Raw genomic sequence first — 22951 nt, 5'->3', positions numbered from 1 at the left:
AAGCAAGGCAGCGAACAACTAAGACCGGCCAGATCGCGCTCCATCAGTTCTCAACCTCCATGGAATGTGTACACATTCATTCCAAGCTTAAGAGCCTTATTTCACACTTTCCCGTCTACTTAGTTACATTGCCTCAAGAATTTACAATCGGGCTATAGAAAACTGGTCCAGTTTGCTCTGTTCTAATTTATATATATATATATATATATATATATATATATATATATATATATGTAATAGAAAGAGGAGTGAATGGAGGCCAAGAATGTCTCACCACCGGCTCATGGGTCTCCCCTTCTCTCATTATTAACACATGTAAGATATACAAAATCCTCTTATGTCTCCTTATAAGATTCTCTTATATCTAAACTTTCTTTATTAAAATATGTCGTTAGTCTTCTCTAATAAAATTGTTTTTTAATTTCCCCCTCTCTCTTCAATAGTCAATATTTGTAATATCCCTCCTCCCCATTCAAATCCCCTATTTCTTATTGTCCCTGAAACACTTTTGACCCTCTCTAATAAAACATGAACATAAATTATATGAATTGGGTGGGGTTAAGGGCCAACCTTAGACCAACCTTGGATTGGAATCAATAGATATCAAAACTTAAATTGGTCAACCCAAACCTATTCAAACTTCTATTCAATCATATGCATTTACATGGGTTTGCTTGCTAATTCTCTTTATACCTGTTATATTATTTCTCCTATTTTCTCGAATCCAATGTAACTTGTTATTTAATTAGATTGAATGAATTTGCCTTTGGACGTTTAATAGAAAGGATTCCCCCATCAAATGGGTATTTCCACTTGTGATGTACTTATGATTTCCAGTGGCATGAAGTGATAATTCTAATTTAAAAAAATGCAATAAAATATTTATTCCTTATATTACATGCCAAAACTTCACATTTTTCTAAATTCAGTGCAAAAAATCAAATATAAACATTGACACTTAGAACAACATGTTCACAGTTTTAATTTGGTCTTCGCATTTCCATCTTGAAAATTTCTAAACAAAATATAATTATTTGAATCAGAGATTGGCTTAGATGCTACAACTTCTAAAAAAAAGATGCACCAATCTGACGGTTAGAAGCTTCAGATCTTTTAGATCAAATGTTCCACTGTCCAATATCCGTTTACTAATGTAGTAATGTTCCCCCGTGAAACAATAACTATTTATGGTAGTGCTACGACAAATAGCAAATTAACGTTGCTTCGTAAAGATGAATTGGATTCTTGGCTTTCATTCCTCTCACAGGATCGGGCCCACGTTTCCCTATTGCAAAGAATCATCAACTTTTACGATTTTCTGAATTCTGACCATCTGATCTGTAGAATCTTCTTTTATCTTATATGTCGGAGATTATCCATACACAAAAGAGAAAAACAAATTTGAATGGGTCCTACCTGGCAAGAAGATCTACCATGATTTTCCTTCAGATGAAATGGAAGCAGTCCCTGTCTGTCTTTCAACTTCAGTTCACCCATAAGATGGGAACTTATAAGGTAGATCATCCTACCAAAAGTCATTAATCTTGATCAGAGGAGATCTGGATCACGCTCTTTCCAGCTCGAAATCCTACGGTTCGGAAATATAAGGCAACAAAAAAATAAAAAAAAAGTTGAAACGGATGAAACCAGGTCCAGGCCCAGCCCCCACCCCAGGCCTCCCTTTGTTTTTTTCCCCCTCTCTTCCATTCCTTTTCTTTGTAAAGAAAGAAAGAAAGCATGCTATGCTAGGCTATCCCTAATTCCCTATTGGTGCCATTAGTGATATGCTATACACAAATTGTTCCCAAGTTTTTCAGCTTGGGCGCGCTTCGGCTTTGCAGCGCTTGCGGCGCCCGCAAACCGGAGAAAGTCGGGAACCGTCGGTTACCTTTTGAATCAAAGTAGCGACGAGCCGAGTACTACGACTACAGGTGGGGAAGCAAAGCTTCGTAGACAGCTTCGCTTCCTCGTCGCTTCTTTCTGGCGACTAGCTTCTCCAGTGGGTGGCTTGGAAGCAAGCTACCTTCAGCATCCGCCAAATCCCTATCAATAATAGGTCGGAATGGTGGGGAAGGAGGCCCTCCCTACTTCAATGGAAAAGGGGTAATTGCCGTTTCACAGCCGCCCCTCTATAACTACCTTTCGCCCTCACGAACGAAGAGAGAATTGCGTGGATATCAGGACAAAACGAACCAACCCACTCTACCCACAAACACCACAGCCGTGTATTTCCCGTAGGTAAACATGTGGGAACAGTTAAGGGTGTTAATGGACCGGTCTTGGATTGGACCCTGTTCCATCCAAAATCAATTTGGATGGATTGGATTGACCAATAAGATATATTGGATGGGTCCAATCCGGTCCAAAATATTTAATAGATTGGATTGGACCTGATCTGTCCGTAATAAATTTATATTAGATTGGGTTGGATTAAGTCAATATTTAAAATAAGAATATATGTATCAATGGACCAATTCAAACATTAAATTGGATTTGTTCAAATTGATCCAAAACATTTATTGGATTGGTGATCCATTTATAATGGACTCACATTGGATTCTATCGGATTGGATCAAATCCAATCCAATTGACACCCCTAGGATGGTTCGACACAACAATTTGTGGGTCGTGCCAAGCCTGAAACGATCATTCAGGCCATGTTGGGCCTGGGGTTTTAGGTCCACGGGTCGACATGGCATGGCATGGCACGACCGAACAGGCCGTGCTGGCCATGGCCCGCGGGCTAGCACGACCCAGCTCGTGGCACAACCCATATATATTATTTATATATATATTATATTATATTTATATAATATTATATAAATTATAATTATATAGTAATATATAGTATATAATATATTAATAAAATAAATATTTTTTTAATTTTATTATACTAATTTATTTAATTATTATATATAAGCAATTGTATACACAAAATTCATATAAAATTAACATTTTAAATTTTTTTGTCAATTTTATTTTTAAATAAATAGCTTTGGCCCGATGTGCGACTCGACATGGCCCAAGGCTTGGCCCACGGACCAACCTGGCCTGTGGCACGACACAACATGACCCATACTTTGCACGGGCCGCTCGTGGGCCAGCACATCCTGACACAGCCCACTTTACACCTCTAACACAAATTGACTAAAAAAAAAGAAAAAGAAAAAGAAAAAATAATGTACTAAAATATCCAAGCCATACAAGTGATGCATTAGATCAAAGAAAAATTTAATAAATCAAAATGATTTCTTAAGATCATTGAAGCAAAACCCATAACATGATCATCAAAGTAAAATCACTACATTACTCATTACTTCTATTAGTTCACTTGCTTCCACCAACTCCAAAAATGTCAACCATCAAACCAACTCCTAGTGTCATGTGGTATTAGTAATCTAGGGGGCAACAACGTGGTTTGTTTTGTTTTCAAAAACAAAAACAATGACCACCTCAACAATAATATGTTGTTTTTGCTAATGTAGCAGTTATTTCGATTCACATCTACGTCTATCTTTCACTTCCACTACGTGGTAGTTCTCTTAATACCTAATGGTTTTCTGAACAGCCACTTCTATAAAGACCAACTCTTTTAACGCCTTTGCCAACTATAGCCATTTTACCTAAGACCAGTAAAATTAATTTGCCATTCCAATACTTCTTTGGGAAAATACTTAACCATCATTTCAATCAAGGTTTTTAAAATCAAACCTGACAACGAAACATTTAGGGGTCCTCAGTTTTCAGGTCAAACAGTCCGATCATTTGAATCGAATAGACAATCCATTCTAATAAAAACAAATTAAAAATTAAATAAATAATAGCCAAAACCTTTGGATAATTCAAATGGTTCGATTGTCCGATTCAATAGTTTGTTGACCAAATCAACGGGTTTTTGCCAAAAAGATGGTTCTATGGGGTAAAATGGGACCAATCAGGTGACCAGTTCCCAGTTTTTCTAGTCCGACCATCCTGTTTTGAAAACCATGATTTCAACTACTTTCAGTTTGCCACCATGCCTACAATTGTTTGATCTTCCCTTTCAGTTTACCTCCACCATGCCTACTTTCAGTTTACCTCCAACATTGCCAACATACCACCACTTGTTTGATCTTCCCTTTCACCTTGACCTTCTTTTCCACCATTCTCATTATAACATGACTAGTGCCAAATTAGGTTATGTTTGGAGAAGCTTCTAAGATTTGAGCCCTTAAAATATAGGCACCTGAGTGCTAAGGGGTTGGCGTGGTGAAGGGTCAATCTTAGGCCATGCCCGCATGCCAAGCCTCCCTTGAGTGTCAGTGGCGCAATGTCAGTCCATGCACTGTCCACATGAGCATGTGTGCGCCCATGAGGAACCCCGGTAGCCATGCTAGCCATTAACCAGGGCCACCCCACAAGGGATATTAGTCTAGGAGTGCCAAGGTTAGGCAACCAAGGAGGTCAACCACCCCTCCTCAAAGAGTACGTTAAGCTTTTGGACGTTTGCCTGATGATGGTGTCCCTTAACGTAAGCCCACCAAGCGTAGGCAAGGCTAAGCCTGTGTCAGACCGTGACAGGCTCCCCCACTCAACCTATTGTCGTCCTCGACAATGGTCCTTCTATGAATGGGTGTCTATGTCCCGCCTCATCCACTTGTGTGCTAGTTCCTGGGCTCGCCTAGCCAACCCGGGTCTCCCCTATATTGGTGTCCATTTATGGGGATGAAACCATTTCACCATGCCGGCCTGCCTGGACTTCACTCCCTATGTTGAGGTTACTCAAACTGCACAATGCCTATGCCGTTGAAATGTGTGAGAAGGGCCCTCAAAGAAATTGTGTGTGATACTTCGTGAAGGTCCACCTCATGTATCATCTTTACCTTAAGGCTTGACCGTCTTCATGGTAGCTTTTTGGTGGTGCTAACGAACATGATGTGATGGTTCTACTCCTGTTGTTGGCGTCTGTCCTGGGTGTACCCTTTCACCATGTTGGCCTGCAGATTTCACATTACTATGTTCGGGTTACTCAAACCTAGCCATGGCTTATGCTCTTTTGGCCCTCGAAACTACACTTCACCTCACCGGTTCGAGCTACATCTTCGCTCCGAGGGGGCCCAATGTGCTGCTGCTTCAAGGAGATCTGACCGAGTTGTGCGCAAGTGTGGCAACTTTTTCCCATGATGTTGCCGAACATGCACTCACCTTGTGTGATGTGTTGTTGTCTGTTGTGAATGTTTTTCCTTGTGATGAGTTGAGCATGTCCTTCGATGCATTGCCGGTGTAGGGCCGCCATGCTCCAACAGTTAATGTACCCACATTCCTATCATTCCAATATTGTGATTTCAATCGAGGACTCATGATGCAAAACAACCACCTTAGTGATATTCCTTGACCAACTATCAACACCAACCAATTCCGGACTGTTGCCCCTGCCTTAGTAGTGCCTCAGACAAAGCTACGGAACAATGACTCATCCGTCATGAAAACAAGATGTAGGCGCACCACCCACACCTCACCAAAATGAATGGCAATTGATGTTCGTAAGGAAACATGGCACTCCCCCACTCAAATTGCCACAATATGCCTTCCATGTAATGGCTTATGTGTCTGCTCTCACATGAACACAACGACCAATGCGTCTGCCCCTGCAAGGGCGCTGTTTTGGGGTCATTGGAATGGGGACACGATGAATGGCCTCTTGCCAGGCCTGATGTGTATGCTTGCTTGTACCCAAGTGGAAGTGCCTAGGGACTGCACCCCACGATGTGCTGCTTGTCGTGATAACTACTTCAACTGGCTCTATGCTAACCTGGCTCTGGTACCAATTGTCACGGGGGTAGTTCTACAGCGGAAGAAACTCGTGCGGCATCCAGGCCAAGGTAGGCCAAAACAAGCCTTGTGTGTGTGATGCGAGGCTAGGAGATGCTCGATGAGATGGCTCCACCAAGGTTAGTAGCATTGGATCATGACCTCAAGTCGCATGGCTGGGGCTCTCTGTTGGCTCTGGCCGGTCCACGGGAGGTGCTACTTACATACTAAAGGGGGAAGGCCATGATGAGAGGCGACTTGGTGCCGATGTGAAGGGTTTCCTGTATGCCGATGATGTAGGCACTTGAGTGCTAATGATGATAGGTAACTGTTGGGCCAGAACACACCCATGCACTATGGGCAATGGGATAGCTCATTTAGCTTAGGCAAGGGACTGATATGGTGAAGGGTCATGCTTAAGCCAAGCCCGCATGCCAAGCTTCCCTTGAGTGTGGATGGTGCAGTGCTAGTCTATGCACTATCCCCATGAGTATGTGTGTGCCCATGAGAAACCTTGGTAGCCATGCTAGCCATTAACTAGGGCTGCCCTATAAGGGATGTTGGTCGACCACCCTTGAAAGATTACGTTAAACTTTTGGAGTTCTGATTGAAGATAACATTAGTTTTCCTAAAAATCTTAGAGGTGCTAAGCATGTATGAATCCAATTTTCCACGACCACTCCCCGTGTTAACGGTTCAATTTATGCAAAACCATAAGGAGTAACTGTCAAAAAAAAATAATATAGGGGTTAACTGTCAAATGTCCTGCGTACAAGGGGGTCGGCGTTTGTCATTTGCTGAAAAATAAACAAAACCCACCAATGACCAAGCTCGTGGGAATTTCGACGAACGAACAAATCCCTCTCTCTCTCTCTCCCCACAAACACAAATTTCTTTCTGCTTGGATGATTGGATCCAATACAACGAAAACAGGGAAAAATCAAAATCTAAACGAAACAACATATAAAATTGAAACCTTTTTTTTTTTTTTCTTTAATATATTTTATTCTCTTCGAAATCAAAATTAAAACGACGCCAAAGATGAGTTTCGATTTCCTTAAAGACGAAGAGGGAACCCCAGAAAGATTCTTGGAACCTCAGAAATAAAAATAAAAAAAGAACAGATTTTGATTTAGTTTCGGCTCTGCATTCCTCCGATTTCCAGTATCAGTATTTATTTATCCCTTCTAAACTGATTCAATCGATCGATGAAGCTTATCTTTTCCAAGTCTAGGGTTTTGTCTGGTACGCTTTCGCAAAATGTCATCAGCACCTGCAGCTCTTCCCACGTCATCGAAGAACAATCACTATAATGGTCAGCTTCCCCAGCCATGTCCTCACCTCTCCGACTTCAAGTCCAGACACGGCCACAAGCCCTTCCGAGCCCTACAGGATTGTCTACGAGTCAAGCCGCTCGGCCGCGCTGCGATCCGTCGCGACCTCGGCGAGGTACCTCGTTGTAGCTCTTGCGGCGAATCATCTCGTCCTCGCCTCTATGCATGCGTCACTTGCGCCGCCGTTTTCTGCCACTCACCGCCCGAGTCATCACACGCGGCGGCTCATGCCGAGTCGATGCTGCCGGGTCACGAGATCGCCATCGACGTCGATCGCGCTGAACTTTTTTGCTGCACGTGTCGCGACCAGGTCTACGATCGAGACTTCGATGCCGCGGTTGTTCTTGCTCAGACGGCGGCATCGACGCTTGGCGGATCAACAATGCGCGCGGCGCCACCGGAGAATCTGAGGAAACGGAGGAGAGTGGATTATCGGCCGTGGACTCCCGATCCGAGAGAACGCATTTTGATGGGAAAGTATTCGAGTCCATTACAGAAGGGAGATGGCGATCTGTCTGCTGGCTTGCCATGGGGATTGCGTGGTCTGAACAATCTTGGCAACACTTGTTTCATGAATTCGGTCTTGCAAGCACTGCTTCATACGCCGCCTCTGAGAAACTATTTCTTGAGTGATCGCCATAATCGTTACGTCTGTCAGCAGAAGAACAATGCCAACAATGTCCCTAGGAAGAATGCCACTGGAATTGATAGCAGTAAGAATTTGCGGTTGTGTCTGGCTTGCGACATGGATGCAATGTTCTCTGCTGTTTTTTCGGGTGGTCGGACGCCGTTCAGCCCTGCAAAATTTCTACATAGGTTTGGCTCGATATCAAAGTGTTGTTCTTTGATCTCGTCATCTTAGTTAGTTTTAACTGTTTGTTGTTTCAGTTAAGGAATTATGAGTTTGCGTAGATATTATGTGCTTCAGTTTGTTTTCTCTGTGTATCCAATGTTCAATATAATCGTATGTGGTGGTGATAATTTAACTGTTAGACGGATTCTTCACTGCAGAAGTCACCATTATAAAAATACGATCTTACATTTGTTTTTCTTTTTTCATATTTTGTCAGAAAAAGTTGAATACGTGAGGGATACGTTTATAGTACAGGTGGTCTCTACCAACCTGATACTGCAATTTGGGGCTTTTGTTATTCATGGTCATATCTTGCCGATGATCTTCTTGATGAACACTTCTAAGTTGTATACTTGATTCTTTTTTGTTGCATAAGTAGATTTTCTTGAATATCAAATCAGTAGATTTTCTCAGTTGCTACCCCTGGATGCTAACAAGAAGAAGTGAGCGATAGAAAGTGAAGATTGAGGGAGATATGAAGCTAGTTATTGATTGCTTGAAAAAAAATCCGTGGAACATCAAAACCGTTGTTGAATATTGCTGGGAGATAGCAACTGGGGAAGAACTAGAAGTCTTTTATGATCACATGTGCAGAGAAGCCAACCAGTTAGCTCATCACCTAGCATCCAGTGGACACTCGAGGAGCATCTTAGAAATTTAATCTGATTTTAATAACCATCTTATTGCTCTAGCCACTCTTGGTCTTGGGATATTCCTGTCTCCAGGGTTGTGATGATGAAGTAGCAGTTTTCTGATCGTTGAAAACTGTGGTTTCTTGCAGTTGGTGGCAACATGCAGCAAATCTAGCAAGTTATGAACAGCAAGATGCCCATGAATTTTTCATTTCCATGCTTGATGGTATCCATGAAAAGGTGGAGAAGGATCAAAGTAGGCCCCATAGCCAAGGTAAATTCCTTAAAACATTTAGGCCCCTCTGTTTTCTTTGTCTTTTGATTATTGCCAACTCTTTCTGCCTATTTTGTGGTTTACTTTTGATTGAATATTAAGATATTGTAGGTTTTATCAGGGAGAATAAGGAGAAAACGACAAATGAAAAACACCAGTATAAATGGTATACATGTGGCATCTGAATATTCCATTAGACAGGTCTCGTCATGGAGGCTGTCTATGCTAGAATCTACTTTATTATGTTTTGATATTCAGGATGCGTGTCCAGAAAGAGAAAAATTAAAAATATATAGAATGGATGGTTTATATATTGTGTCATCCAGTCAATATTCAACATGGGAAGTCTTGTTGATTTGATCTATCTTTTGATGGTACTGTTCACATGTATACCATGCATATTGGATGAACAGTCTTACCACTTGGATGGTACATTTTCTGTTTCTTATTGCTCTTTGGTTGTCTTGTTCTTGGTACTGCTTGTGCTGCAATTCTTAAAGGGAAATTTATACAATGAACATGGTCATATTCGGGTGTCATAGGCCCTAAATTTGTTTCTCTTAGATGTGTTTGAACCATTTTGGATGTTCAAGCAAAGCTTTCTTAATGTGATTTATGAAGTTTTTATTAAGTATGTGGGGCGCTTGTACCTTCAAAAAACCATACTTTTTTACTGAATTGAAGTATAGGAAGCTGTCAACCTTCAAGAATTTTTTTTTTCAAACCTAGTTTTGTATTGAGAACCATTTAGGCATAGAAAGGATTGCTGATATATCCCTGGAGCACTCAAATAACACCAAAAGAAACAAGACTGACCTCGGTGAGGCGTTAGTGATCACTCTGATCTAGTCAGCCAAAGATTGTTAGGTTCCAAATGACATAAGCAGAACACAGGAGGTACAGGCTCTTATATTGTTTTAACTCATAATATAGCTGTGCTTTAATTAAAAGCAAATGATGTCTCTACAGACAATGATAGTTGATCTATCAGAATAAGTGAAATATACTTAACGAGGGCCTAGAGTCTTCCCCCCCCCATTTTTTTTTTTAATTGTTCATAGTGCTCCACAATATTGTGAAAAACGAGATAACAACAATATTCAACTGCAGGGTGAGGGTCTGTATATCTAGTTTGTGGCCTTAGGACATTGGCAAGTTCTCTTCAAACTCATGGGCTAGTATTCACTGGGCAGGCTTAAGATGTCATCTCCTTTCCTCCAGTAAGTATACTTTTCCTTAGTTTATGTTGTTACATCATAGGATTTTCTTGTGGTTTCTGCATTTGGATATGCTCCACATGGTGGATTCCTTGAAACATCTTATTTTGTTGAAGACATGGACAAATCTTTTGCTTCCCTATAAATTTGGTTATACTGCTGCTTGAATTAAGGGATGCCATGCCCTTGCTCCACAATTGGCACTTGGATTTACAAATTTAAAATTAAAAACTTGAAAATGGGCATTGAAGCATCTTACTATCAGATCTGATCAGGCTGCAAAAGACTCCTTAGATATCTTATCACTTATAACAAAGTGAGGGGGAAGAGTTTTTTAGTTACAATAGACTGAAATCACAATCCTAAAATGGCCTAGGATATTTTCTGGATAGTGTGGAATAAGTTTTTCTTGGTCAGATGGGTAAGGAAAATAATTTTCTTTTCAACTTCTGGAAATGAGAAAATTATCTGCCAGCATCTCGTAGAGATGATGGTTTACTTGATTTAAAGTGAATATGGATGACTTATATGCTGGTGCACTATTGCTATCATCAGAAAGTAAATGAGTTCAGTTCCATCATGGATTACCACATTTTACCATAAGCAAGATGCAAAGGGGAAAAAGGAGAACATCCAAATATGAATTATATCAGTTTGAGAGAAGTTGATCCCTCGTATCACGTGGCATTCATTTTGATTTGTTTAGCTATTCTTTGCCTCATTGTTACAATCAGTAGAAGGCAAGTTCATCAAGTTGTGTGGGGTATAGGTGATTGTTCATGTTTTCTAGCACAATGTTTTTGTTTTTTTCCGTTGTTCTTGTAAAATTGCTTGCTTACAGTCTTTTTTCAGATGGTATTTCGTGGTTTTCTGTTCATATCAAGACATGAGGAATAGTTCTCTGAGTAAATTTGTGATCACCTGCTTATTAAAAAACTATTTCAACTACTTTATTGTAGAAATCTTTGTTAACAAGTCGGTGGTTTAAATTATATGCCAAAATGATTTATTTGAGCTTTTGTTCTTTGAAATCCTATTAGATATTTTGACAAGCTTATTTGGTGTTGGCAGCACAGGCAGTGGAGACTGTTGTATTGCTCATAGAGTATTCTCCGGTATCTTGAGATCTGATGTCACTTGTACAGCCTGTGGTTTCACATCTACGACTTATGATCCATGTGTAGACATTTCACTGGACTTGGAACCCAGTCAAGGGAGTTCTGCAAAGATGGTCTCTACAAAATCTCATCATGCTTGCAATAGTGAGCCGGATTCCATGATTTCAAGCCAAAATTGTGGAATATCCACCCTCAATGGGTGCCTAGATCACTTCACAAGACCTGAGAGATTAGGCTCAGACCAGAAATTCTTCTGCCAACAGTGTCAGGTGAGGCAGGAATCTCTGAAGCAGATGTCCATAAGAAAGCTTCCCCTAGTTTCATGTTTCCACATAAAAAGATTTGAGCATTCATCCACTCGAAATATGTCAAGGAAGGTTGACCGCTATTTACAGTTCCCATTTTCTTTGGATATGGCACCTTACCTCTCTTCTTCTATCTTGAGAAGTAGATTTGGCAATCGGATTTTTGCTTTTGATGGAGATGAGCCTGATGCTTCCAATGAGTTATCTTCAGAGTTTGAGTTGTTTGCTGTGGTAACTCACACAGGTAAACTGGATGCTGGTCACTATGTGACTTACCTACGGTTAAGTAATCAATGGTACAAATGTGATGATGCATGGATTACTCAAGTTAATGAGAACATTGTGAGGGCTGCACAAGGGTACATGATGTTCTATGTGCAGAAGGTGCTGAACTATAAAGCAAGTGAGAAACCGGTTGCTTCCTAATGCCATGACAGAAACAGAATTTGGCGAATAAATAGCATGTTGGGCTGGATGTTTGGAATTTTTGAGACAGACAACCATCATATCCATCATTTCTCGTCGAATAGAATTTTGATGCTGACTTTTTACTCTCATTGAAGCAATATATCCCATATTGGGTTTCCAATACCGTTGGTTGCTGATGATCATTGGGAAATGAGCTAAGGTCTCTGTGATCTCTTCAATTATAATATCTCTAAGATTATTTGTAATTTTCAGTTGGGGGAGTACGGTAAGCCTGAATTTTTTAGGCATTTTCCGGCAGTAAAGAAATTTTCTTCCATGAAGGTATGGATTCCTTAAATGGTGTTTAATTTTTTTTTTCTTTTTTTGCATATCCACATCTTATAGCGGGGTTGATTCTTTTTTATTCCCTTGGTTCCTCTCAAAAGTGGCAATACTTGGGAGATGTAGTTTACTTCTGTACTAATTCTTTTCCATTCCAAATCCATTTTTAGATTCTTAACGAGTTCTATATTCTCACCACTGTTCCCCCTCCCTTGGCAATGAGGTTGATATTTGATTAAGCACAAAGTATATGAACATTCCAAGGAAAAGTTGATGGTTATGTTATGCCTATTTAAGGCCTATTGTGTCCGCAATTGTTTATTTTTTTTTATACAAGTACGGTGGGAACAATGGCTGTTCCGAAGAGAATGTAAGAAGGTTCCACAACCCAAAACTTAAAGCTAATTCTTGCGATCAATATGTATATTGTACCCAAAACTGAAATCATCTTCCTTGGAGGATCACTAATGGCAAACAAGTTGATTTACATGTTAACTACCTTTCCCTTATCTAGTGATAAATCAACAATTTCACCAGATATATCTGCATTTGTTTCTAAATATTAGTACAAATTATATAGTTTGAAGGAGGGCTGCTGGGGTTGCAACTTGTAAATAGTCAAGTTTGGGGGGGGGGGGGGCATCTTTGTTTATTTGTCTCTCTTGCTAAGATTTTGAGAAGATACTTCTTCAGGTAGCACTTACCCAGCAAGTGTTAGTGCATTTACCCATGTTCTTTTAGTTCTGAGGTAATTAAGAAAGTAACCATTTTATACATAAAAAGTCATTATTAAAAGGAGTAATTTTGTTTCATCCAAGTTTTGACAATTTTCTCCACAAGTGAAAAAGTTATTTATGCACTAGGGAGATGGGTATCAGAGTATCATTTACCCACTTACAGCCTTGTTTGAGAGCACTTTTAGTAAGTACTTATTTTAAGACATGGGACCACACATTAAGTGGTTTTTAAGTATTTATGGGTGTTTGGTAAAAAAATAGGGAAAAAATAATTTTTTTAAAGAAATACTTCTTTGAAAAAGTGATTTCAAGTTGGCTTTTTTTTTTAAGTACTTATCCAAAATATTGAGATGAACTAGTCCCTGACAGATTTACATAATGACTAAAATACCCTTGCAAAGTTATACCTCCCCCTTCTCCACTCATTTGATCCTTAAACCCTAACAGCAGCGGCACACCAATTGTAGGTCCAACGGCGATGATGACGGCGAGGAACCGTGGCCAATGGACATGCCGTTTGGCCTCTTTCCTCTATGCTTTGAAGTCAGACCTCTGAATCATAGCTTGTAGCTCAATCTCAGATCTTTGAAACAAAGCTTCTAGCTTGATCTCAAATCTTTGAAACAAAGCTCATAGCTTGATCTCAGATCTTTGAAATAGAGCTCGATCTAATTGCCATCACCGTTTGGGTGTCGAAGAATCAAAAGAGAGACGTTCAGCCGCCGTTGGTTCTCTTTTGGAGAGGAAGATGAAGAGTGTCTTGTTTGTGGTTCAGTGGTTATAGAAGAACAAAAACAGAGAGAGAGAGAGAGAGAGAGAGAGAGAGAGAGAGAGAGAGAGAGAGAGAGAGAGAGAGAGGTTATCGACGCTCTCTATCGCTCGAAGTGAGAATAGGGAAGTTTGTAGTGGCGACAACCTTCTCCTTGTTCATCGTATTATTATTATTAAAAAATATTGTATATATGTATGAGAGAAGTGATGACTAAAATTGTCATTTGAATAAATATAAGCACTTATGGGAAAAGCAATTTACCAAACATTCCCACCCCAATAAGTATTTAAAAACATAATAAGTGATTTGAAAAAGTGGGTTAACAAACAGTCTAAAGGGTTGTTAAAACAAGTATTTCTAAGAAGCACTTGTGATTTGAAACAATTACTTATCATCAAACAGGGCCTATGCAGAGAAAATAATATTTTTGTAGGCCTTACATTAACCTGAAAAAATAATATAGGTTTATTGATCAATGAGAACCAAAATCACATTAACCAACTTTATCTCCTATCAAAATCCAGAATCTTCATATTTCATTGTACAAAGTGTATTGTGGTTTAGTAACGAGGAATGGAATGGTGTAAGAATTTAAAGGTCTTGATGCCATATCCATGTAACGAAAGGCTTTGAGCTACATCATTTTGTATGAGAACGTACTAATGCCATGGGAGGGCTTGTGCGTTGAGTTACGGTGATTGAACCGCAGTCGGGAATCACTCTGTTCGGGACAAACTATTTGCAGTAGATTCACTTTGTAGTGGTTTTTTTTTGGGACGCCAAATCTGGCTTTCTGAATTTTCACCAAACACGACTTATATCAAAATCAAATTTGATGTAACCGTTTTCGGCCACGTACCAATGTTTTGTGATGTAAAATTTTTTGGCAAAGTATCTCGTTATTCGACCCGGTGGTGGTGTGCCTTAGTGACGAGCTACTTGGTGACTAACTGCTTGGTGGCGAACTGCCTTGGTAGCGAACTGCCTTAGTGGCGAACTGCCTTGGTAGCGAACTGCCTTAGTGGCGAACTGCCTGGTGGCGAACTCCCTGGTGACGAACTGCTTGGGAGCGGACTGCCTTGGTGGCGAACTGCCTGGGGGCGAACTGCCTTGGTGGCGAATTGCCTGGGGGCGAACTGCCTGGGGGAAAACTGCCTTGGTGGCGAACTCCCTGGTGGCGAACTGTCTGGGGGTGAACTGCCTTGGTGGCGAACTGCCTGGGGGTGAACTGCCTTGGTGGCGAACTGCCTGGGGGCGAACTGCTTGGTGGCGAACTCCCTGGTGGCGAACTGCCTGGGGGCGAACTGCCTTGGTGGCGAACTGCCTTGGTGGCGAACTCCCTGGTGGAGAACTGCCTGGTGGCGAACTCACTGGTGGCGAACTGCCTGGGGGCGAACTGCCTGGGGGCGAACTGCCTGGTGGCGAATCCCCTAGTGGCGAACTGCCTGGGGACGACTGCCTGGGGGCGAACTGCCTGGGGACGACTGCCTAGGGGCGAACTGCCTGGCGAACTCCCTACTAGGCGGTCGATGCCTTAGAGAATGTTGGAGCTCCCTGGTGCGGCACAATCCGACTGCCCTCAGCATGAGGGGGTCTTCTTTCCTTTGTAGGCTGCGGGAGATGAGGGACCTGCGAGAACTTCATCTTTTCCTCCTCTTTGTAGGTGGCGGGAGCTAAGAGACCTGCGAGAACTCCATCTTTTCCTCCTCCTTGTAGGTGGCGGGAGTTGAGGGACCTCCCAGAACTCCATCTCTTCCTCCTTCTTGTAGGTGGGGGGAGCTGAGGGACTTCCGAGAACTGCATCTTTTCCTCATCTTCGTAGGCGGCGGAAGCTGAAGGACCTGCAAGAACTGAATCAGAGGTCCCGGGGGTACTTTCCCAGTGGGGGCTCTCCGATGCTTAAGTTAGCACTCTTATTGTAGAGAGCTTTGAAGATAATATGAGAGAGCTAGAGAGCAGGGTTACTTCCCTTTCTTTTTCATCTCTTCCCCTTTGCGGGGTGAGGTCTTTATATACCGGAGTCCTCGCGGGTTAGGTGGGTGAAAAGCCTCCAAACGATAAGACTCGTTGCATCCTGTCAGAACCGGGGTATGGTGGTGAACTCCTCGAGGTCGTCAGGCTGGCGCTTGTGTCAGGCGGCCAGGTCGGCGCCTGGGCCGGGTTGTCAGAGGGGTGCCTGCGTCAGTCGGCGGGTCAGTGTCTAGGCCAGGTCGTCAGGTCGGCGCCTGTGTCAGTCGGCGGGTCAGTGTCTAGATCAGGTCGTCAAGCTGGCGTCTGTGTCAGTCGGCGGGTCAGTGTCTAGATAAGGTCGTCAAGCTGGCGCCTTGGCCGGATCATGCGCTAGGCTGGTCCAGGTCGGCCAGGTCACGCAGGCCGTGCGCAGTTCACGCAGCTGCGCGCTAGGCCGCGCGCAGTTCGCGCAGGCCGCACGCACGCCGCGCAGGTCGCGTAGGCGCGCAGGCGCGCGTCAGGCCGTGCGTAGGTCACGCCAAGCCGGCCAGACTGGTGCCCGGGTGGGCCACCAACTTCATAAGTTTGTTAGCTGGGTGTTTTCCTAGTTGTCACGAGGTGCCACGTGTCACAATTTTACTGGAGGGCCAAATATGCCCTCATCAAAATCCATGTTGGGCCCAACTCTGAATGCGAAAAACTGTGGCTCGGAAGTCTCCCAAACGGGCACTGAGCCACTTTGAAGAAGTTACTAGAACCATCCTCATTACAAAGTTGATATCTTGGCCAATGAAAGCCATGTGGGCCCCACCTTGCATAGCCATAAGCCACTGTAGGAATGAAATTCCTCCCAAACGGGTACCTACAACTGGGCTTTGAAACATTAGATTTAAGTAGTGAATTAGTGATAAAATGACTTGATAGATTTCTTCCCAAGTTGTCGGATAACGGGCTTAGCAGATAGCCAGACGCACCACTGCCCAACCTCAATGGTTTTCAATTGGAACCAGTCTATCTGTGATTTCTATGGTTAAGCCATTGATCGAACTGGAAACAGGAACCAGGATCCAGGAACCGGTGCACTCTCTCCGATTTGAAGCCTGGTCTTGTTTTCAAAGAAATTGTTTCGCCAGAAAAGAATGCCATTGTTATACGGGAACAGGGTTTAACAAATGACTCTCTTCTAAGCCCTATCTATTACCAATTCCTTTTGCTATATGATTCCCATTTTCCCACTTTTTCTGCCATTTGGATTGGATTAATAATTTGTATCGTCGGTTGGTTGATCATTTGTGGTTATACTTAACATCTCTTTTCCAAGTTTCCAAATTCCAACGATGTCATAATGTATTGCACAATGCACAGTTGAACCTTTCCATGGTAATCATTTATTCTTCTTTAACTGCTAAGCTGCATTTGTAAACGATGCAAATATGTAGAGTGAAAAATAATTCATATAAATTGCAAAATTGGGTTAGTTTTGTATTGACAAATTTATCTTCTTACTAAACAGGCTTTCAGGCGGTGTTCAGAACCGCTTAAATCTCGTGGACGGGATTGCTTTAGTCCCATCCATGGGATTTGGTTGCGTTCAGTTGGGTGTGGACGGGATCGGTCCTATCCACACCCCAATATAGCATGGACAGGTCCCGTCTACACCCCAATTTACATCCCTGGTAAAACCTCGTGGTTGGGGACCGTCCACACTTGATTTTTGATCCCCTTCACACTTTCCCTAAAAAGCTACCCTATTGTCTATTTCACATTTTAATATTTTTGTCAATAAAATATTAATTGTTTTACTTAATTTTTTAATTTTTTTTAATTTTAATGTTTTATCAATAAAATTATATTTTAAATATTTAAAATATATTTTTTAAAATTTTATTTATTTTACTATTGTTTTTTTAATTAATATTTGGTTAATATTAATTCATTGATGCATTTTCAATATATTTATCATATAAAATGTAAAAATTAGATATTTATAACTAACTATGTAGATCAAGGTTTTCGAACCACCATTGATTTGAACAGTCATACCATTTAGCTTGGGAACCGTCCAAGCAAGCGGTTCCATTTTACCCCAAACCTGGTTTTTGGCTAAAAATCGTTGAAAAAGTCAACAACCCATTGACTGGAGCAGTCAAACCATCAACCCATTCAATGGTTTTTTACCATTTTTTATTTTTTATTTTTAATTTTATTTTTTTAATTTGTTTGTCAAAACAAGCCGTCATTTCAAATCGGACGGTCAGACTGTCGACCTAGAAACTGGTAGCTAGAACGGTTCCGTTTATGGGTTATTTTTTAAATTGTTGGTGTAGATCATTCATAAAATGTATATGAGATACATAGAATAAAAAAAAGTGTGGTGTGGATTACAGAACACCACTGTGAGTGTGGACTAGTCTGGTCCACACAATTTATCTACAGTTCAGAATAGCTGTGGGCTGTGGTGTAGTGTGGATTGGTCCCTGCCACAAGGTGTGGTGTGGACTAGTCCACACCCACCAATTTTTCATCTACACTACAGAACACTCTTAGTTGTAATAGATGCAAACAATAAATTATATGCTTTTTTTTTTTTTTATCAAAAGCCCACTTGAATGCAAATTTACTTTTTTTCTATTGATGTACTTTTACATCTTATTATCAATGTAAATATGCATTGATCTGTCATTTGTCAATGCAAAAATGTAATATTATCAAATACAGGCAAAAATGAACTAGAGTGCAAATTTATCGAGATTTACATTCCATTTGTATTATTTCCAAAACCTAAGGTTTCAAAAACCCTAGTTAACAAAAATACCCAGAAATTAGTGAACTTGCTTGTTGTAATTGAAAGAACACTGAAGTAATACATTGCTATTTTCAGTTATGGCCATCTAAATCGCTTCGATACCCACCCACTGCAATTGCAAGAATCAAGATGCCCCATTATCAGCCTCATTGCCATATTAGCTAGCAAGTGCTGTATAATATTTTAGGTTTTCCATTTTCCAATTCCAACGGCTTTGCCCAAACAGAAAGAAGCTAAAAAAGGTCTTGGCCGGCAACCTTGTGTATTTCTGCTAACCCTTTTATTTTATTTTGTCCAATGTAATTAATCAATTTTGTTTGTCCGTTTGGATGGGGGATGGATGATACTATAATAGAGTAGAAATATTTAACTAGTTAATGATTTTGAATTTTTCATCAGTTTTCGGATAGGAAGCGAAATGTTAGCTGTGGATGCTCACTACTTCATCAGAACTTCAAAGTTGGTGTGTTTGGACCTGGATCTGCACTCTGCATCGTCGATGGTTGCAATTTGTCGGTGGTGAGTTTTCAGGACTACCCACTTGACACAGGCTATGTTTGGTTGATAGAAAATAATGAAGTTAATAACTTTCCCTTCCTGTTTCTCTTTCAGTTTCAATCAACCTAAACACAACCTTAACAGACGCAGTATCAGTACTGAACTACTAAGGTTTTGTTTGGTATCAATACTGTTTCTCAGAAAAATAGTGTCAATTCGATATGTGTTTAATATCATTTATGTTTATTGAATAAATATTTGTATTTTATTTGCTGGTAAAACTGAGAAATAAAATAATTGCAACCGTTTATGACAACTGGGCGCCACTAGGCACCACTTCAGCATAACAGTGAATAAACGCCTGGCCGTTTGTGGAAGATTCAAAAAATAACTTCTACAAACAGCTGGCATGCATATAAACCAAAGTCACTTTTTACATTCTCGATGTATGCATAAGAGCAAGAGAGAGAAAATGCAGAAATGACACCTATGTGGCACCATCAATAAACATTTACTGAATAAACATAAACAGTACCAAACATCACTTCACGGTTTTCATGCTGTTTCCACTGTTTGATTCACACAAGTTTTTGTAAAAATGTGAAAAGCAGCTGTCTCAAAATTCAGGAGTGACGCTTCTCTGAGGAAAGCAGCAATGCCTCAATGGCAATGCCATTTCTTGCCTCACCCCTGCATTGCTGACCATGATTTGCTGACTTGGTGCTGGTGTGACCCAAAAAAAGGGTCAAAACCCTTTTAACTGTTATTACTTTTGCCTAGCTGGTCAAACAAAAAGGCATAGGAAACTGCTTTAGCCACGAGCCCACGGCATGTGTCATGGTGTGGCTGTTTCCTTGGAAAAACACCATGTGAAAAACAGTTACACTGCCAAACATATAAGGGTTGTTTGTAATGTGGTCATTTATTTAATAAATATTTTGTATGTGATTTATCTTGAAAAACAAGAAAAGTGGTCGATAAGCATTTTTTTTTATGTTGTTTTACGGCTAAGCGCCATTGGATGCCGTTAAGCACCATATAAGTTGAACAGTAAATAAACACCTTAGTGGATTGCGGATTTTTTACCCACAAGAACTCTACTCACACCTATCCAAAAAACACTACCTCCGTTCATTAGGAACATTTCTCCGTACATAATAACATGTAAAAGCATGAGATGTTTCACATGTGTGGCTGTAACCCCATGTGAAACATTAAAAATTAAAGTTTCCCTAATGGCTGCTCTCACACAAATAAGTGGCAACAAAAGCAAACACTATTATATTGGGTTATTGGCAGTTGGAACTTGGGTAGAGATGTAAGTCGAGCCATGCCACGCTCGGCACAAAGGTCCATGCAGTGCTGGGTTGGGTGTTCTGCTGTCCGCAGGGCGGACCGAGTGCGGCTTGCTCGGAATATAGATGGGGCCCAATAGCTAGTTTTATCTTTTGGGGGGGTTACAAAAATACCCCCCAACAGCTATAAATAGTCATATTAGGGGGGTATTTGTGTATTTTGCTTATGGGGGATTAAGAAAATGATATAAATGCCCCTCAACAGCTATATAACAACTAGTTTAAGGGAGTTTTTTAGGTAAAGTTATAAATAACTTTACAATGACCAAAATACCCCTCCCAACAACTAAATAACAACTAGTTTTTTTGGGTATTTTGGGCAATTGAATTATGTTCAATTCCTATAAATAGCCCTATCCTCCATCATTCTCATCACACCAATTCAACAATCAACATTCAACAATTCTCTTATTAAGTTATTCTCTTAATCTCTTCAATCTTTTCTCAGTCTCTCACTTTCTCTATCTCTCAAGCTCTCGGTCTCTCATACATTTTCTGCAATCTGAGTGAACTCTGATAGTCTCATAGTCTGATTGACTGATTGTCTAATTCTCCAAGTTGGCAATTTGGGAGGCTTGGAGCCTTGGACATTGTCACATTGAAAGGCTTTAATCGTTGAAATCAAGTTAGGATTCTGAACCCATAATTTGGGGTAAGTCCAATTAAATTAATTTTATTTTTTTAGAATTTGGAAAAAAAGGCCAACTCTTCCCAAAACCCTAAGTTTAGTAGCCCAATTTGGAGAATATTTAAAATAGATGATGTTGAGGGGAAGGGGAAAAGAGTAGTTTGTCAAAAATGTAGAAAAGACTTTAGCTATTGTAGCAAGGGTGGTATTGGCCATTTGGCTAGACATTTTCTCACACATGAGAAGGAAGAAGAAATAATCCACAATTTAAATGAAATTATGAAATAATGAAAAATAAATTTTAAAAATATTGGGAGAAGTCAGAGTCTCAGAAAACATTTCTTGCTGCCAATCCCGCTATCGCATGTGATTCGTGATCTACTAACCCCTCCGTTGTCTATAGGCTACAGTTCTATCGGAGTCTTATTTAGTTGTTTTAGTGCAGGACCTACAAGTACCACACTACCACTGTACCAGGGTTGGCTAGATGCAATCATGAATAATGATGTAGAATATAGGTTACAACTTTACAATTACAAGACAAAGGAGGGCATGATATTACTACATACATTAGATATTTCATTTTTCACGTGAAGCAGATGATGAAAGTGTATGTGAATGCTTTCATCATAATGTATATGTAAATTTTGTTTAAATTGTAAATTTTGTTTTAATTTTATTTAATTTATTTGCTATTAATATAATTTTGTATTTTCAATTTGTAATTATATAACCTATATTGTATTTTTTATATTTTATTAATTTATTCCATTTTCATTTTTCATTCATCCAAGTATGAAGTATCCAACCATTGTATATTTCATAAATCATAATTTCAATATTTGTATAATTGTACGCTTTGTAATTTGTATCATTATTCATTCAAATTTAAATGAAATAAAATTCTTAAATTCATATTTGAATTGTTTTATACTTATATTTATTTATTTTTTGGGTAATCGTTCGTAAATTTGTTATTATTCGTATCCTGATATCCATAATCCATTCAGTCTAGCCTGGTTTGGCCCACGGGCCCAGGCCTGAGGCTCGCCCTTTGGCCCAGCCCGACCTGGCCCAGGCCCGCAACACGACTAGGGGTGATCATGGGCCCGACCGGGCTTTGCACTTACGATAAGGGCTAAAGCTTATGCCCAGGCCCAGCCCGGCCCGGGGTTCCTGGCTTGTAACATAAGCCCTAGCCCAGGTCTACACCGGGTCGAGCCGAGCTGAGCCTAATTCCTGGCCAATGTCTTTCATATATAAAACATTATATATCTATAATATTTTATATTAAATGACATAACATGCATATAAACTTTTATTTTATATATTATATAATATAAAATATTACATATAATATAAATTATACATGTCATGTTATAATATTTATATATAAAATATATAATATAATGTAAAATAACATGTATACATATGTACACATTATACACAAAATGTGTAAGTTTAAATATATGCAGGCCGGGCCGGGCTTGAAGTATTAAGTCCAAGCCCGGCCCTAAAATTTGCAAGCCTGATATGGGCCCAGGCCCGGGTAGGGCCTGAACACAAAACCCAGGCCCAAGCCCGAAATTTTCAGGCTGGGCTGAAATGATCACCCCCAAGTATGGCACAGGCCCACCTAGGCCATGGGCCGTGCCAGGCCATGGGCCGTGCCAGGCCAACCCCCAAAATTTCCACCGGGGAGGGCGGCACTACCTGTGACGGCCCGCGGGCCAGCATGGCATGGCCCACTTTACACCTCTAAACCTGGGTTGTACCACGAGATGCTGCTGGTTGATTATTACTATTCGGTTGGGTTGGATAAAGGGTTGGACTAATCAATTCTTAAAAAATGGACTCTGTTGGCCTGTCAACCCGAGGCAACAACAGTAGCATGCTAGCAGCAGCCTAGCACCTTATTTTTTCATCATAAGA

General features: G+C 40.6%; 1 protein-coding gene across 1 annotated transcript; it reads left to right on the top strand.

Annotated features, from left to right (window-relative positions):
* The first annotated feature begins 6634 nt into the window (after nt 1-6634).
* Nucleotides 6635-12468, top strand: LOC148869494 (ubiquitin C-terminal hydrolase 22-like). The gene is made up of 3 exons (XM_088967519.1): nt 6635-7940; nt 8759-8883; nt 11177-12468. The coding sequence occupies exons 1-3, from the start codon at nt 7051-7053 to the stop codon at nt 11947-11949; spliced, it is 1788 nt and encodes a 595-aa protein (XP_088823645.1). The 5' UTR covers nt 6635-7050; the 3' UTR covers nt 11950-12468.
* The last annotated feature ends 10483 nt before the right edge of the window (nt 12469-22951 follow it).

This window comes from Nelumbo lutea, chromosome 2 (genome assembly GCF_056320005.1).
Source record: "Nelumbo lutea isolate HS-2025 chromosome 2, American lotus-T2T, whole genome shotgun sequence".
NCBI lineage: Eukaryota > Viridiplantae > Streptophyta > Magnoliopsida > Proteales > Nelumbonaceae > Nelumbo > Nelumbo lutea.
Note: the sequence above shows the minus strand (reverse complement) of the source record. Positions and strands in the feature narration are given on the sequence as shown.

Bases quoted from the DNA above. Each gene is read 5' to 3' on its own strand.
- LOC148869494 (XM_088967519.1), top strand. From the start codon at position 7,051: ATGTCATCAGCACCTGCAGCTCTTCCCACGTCATCGAAGAACAATCAC. The intron at 7,941-8,758 runs GTTTGGCTCGAT...GGTTTCTTGCAG, and splicing joins CCTGCAAAATTTCTACATAG to TTGGTGGCAACATGCAGCAA. The intron at 8,884-11,176 runs GTAAATTCCTTA...TTGGCAGCACAG, and splicing joins AAGTAGGCCCCATAGCCAAG to GCAGTGGAGACTGTTGTATT.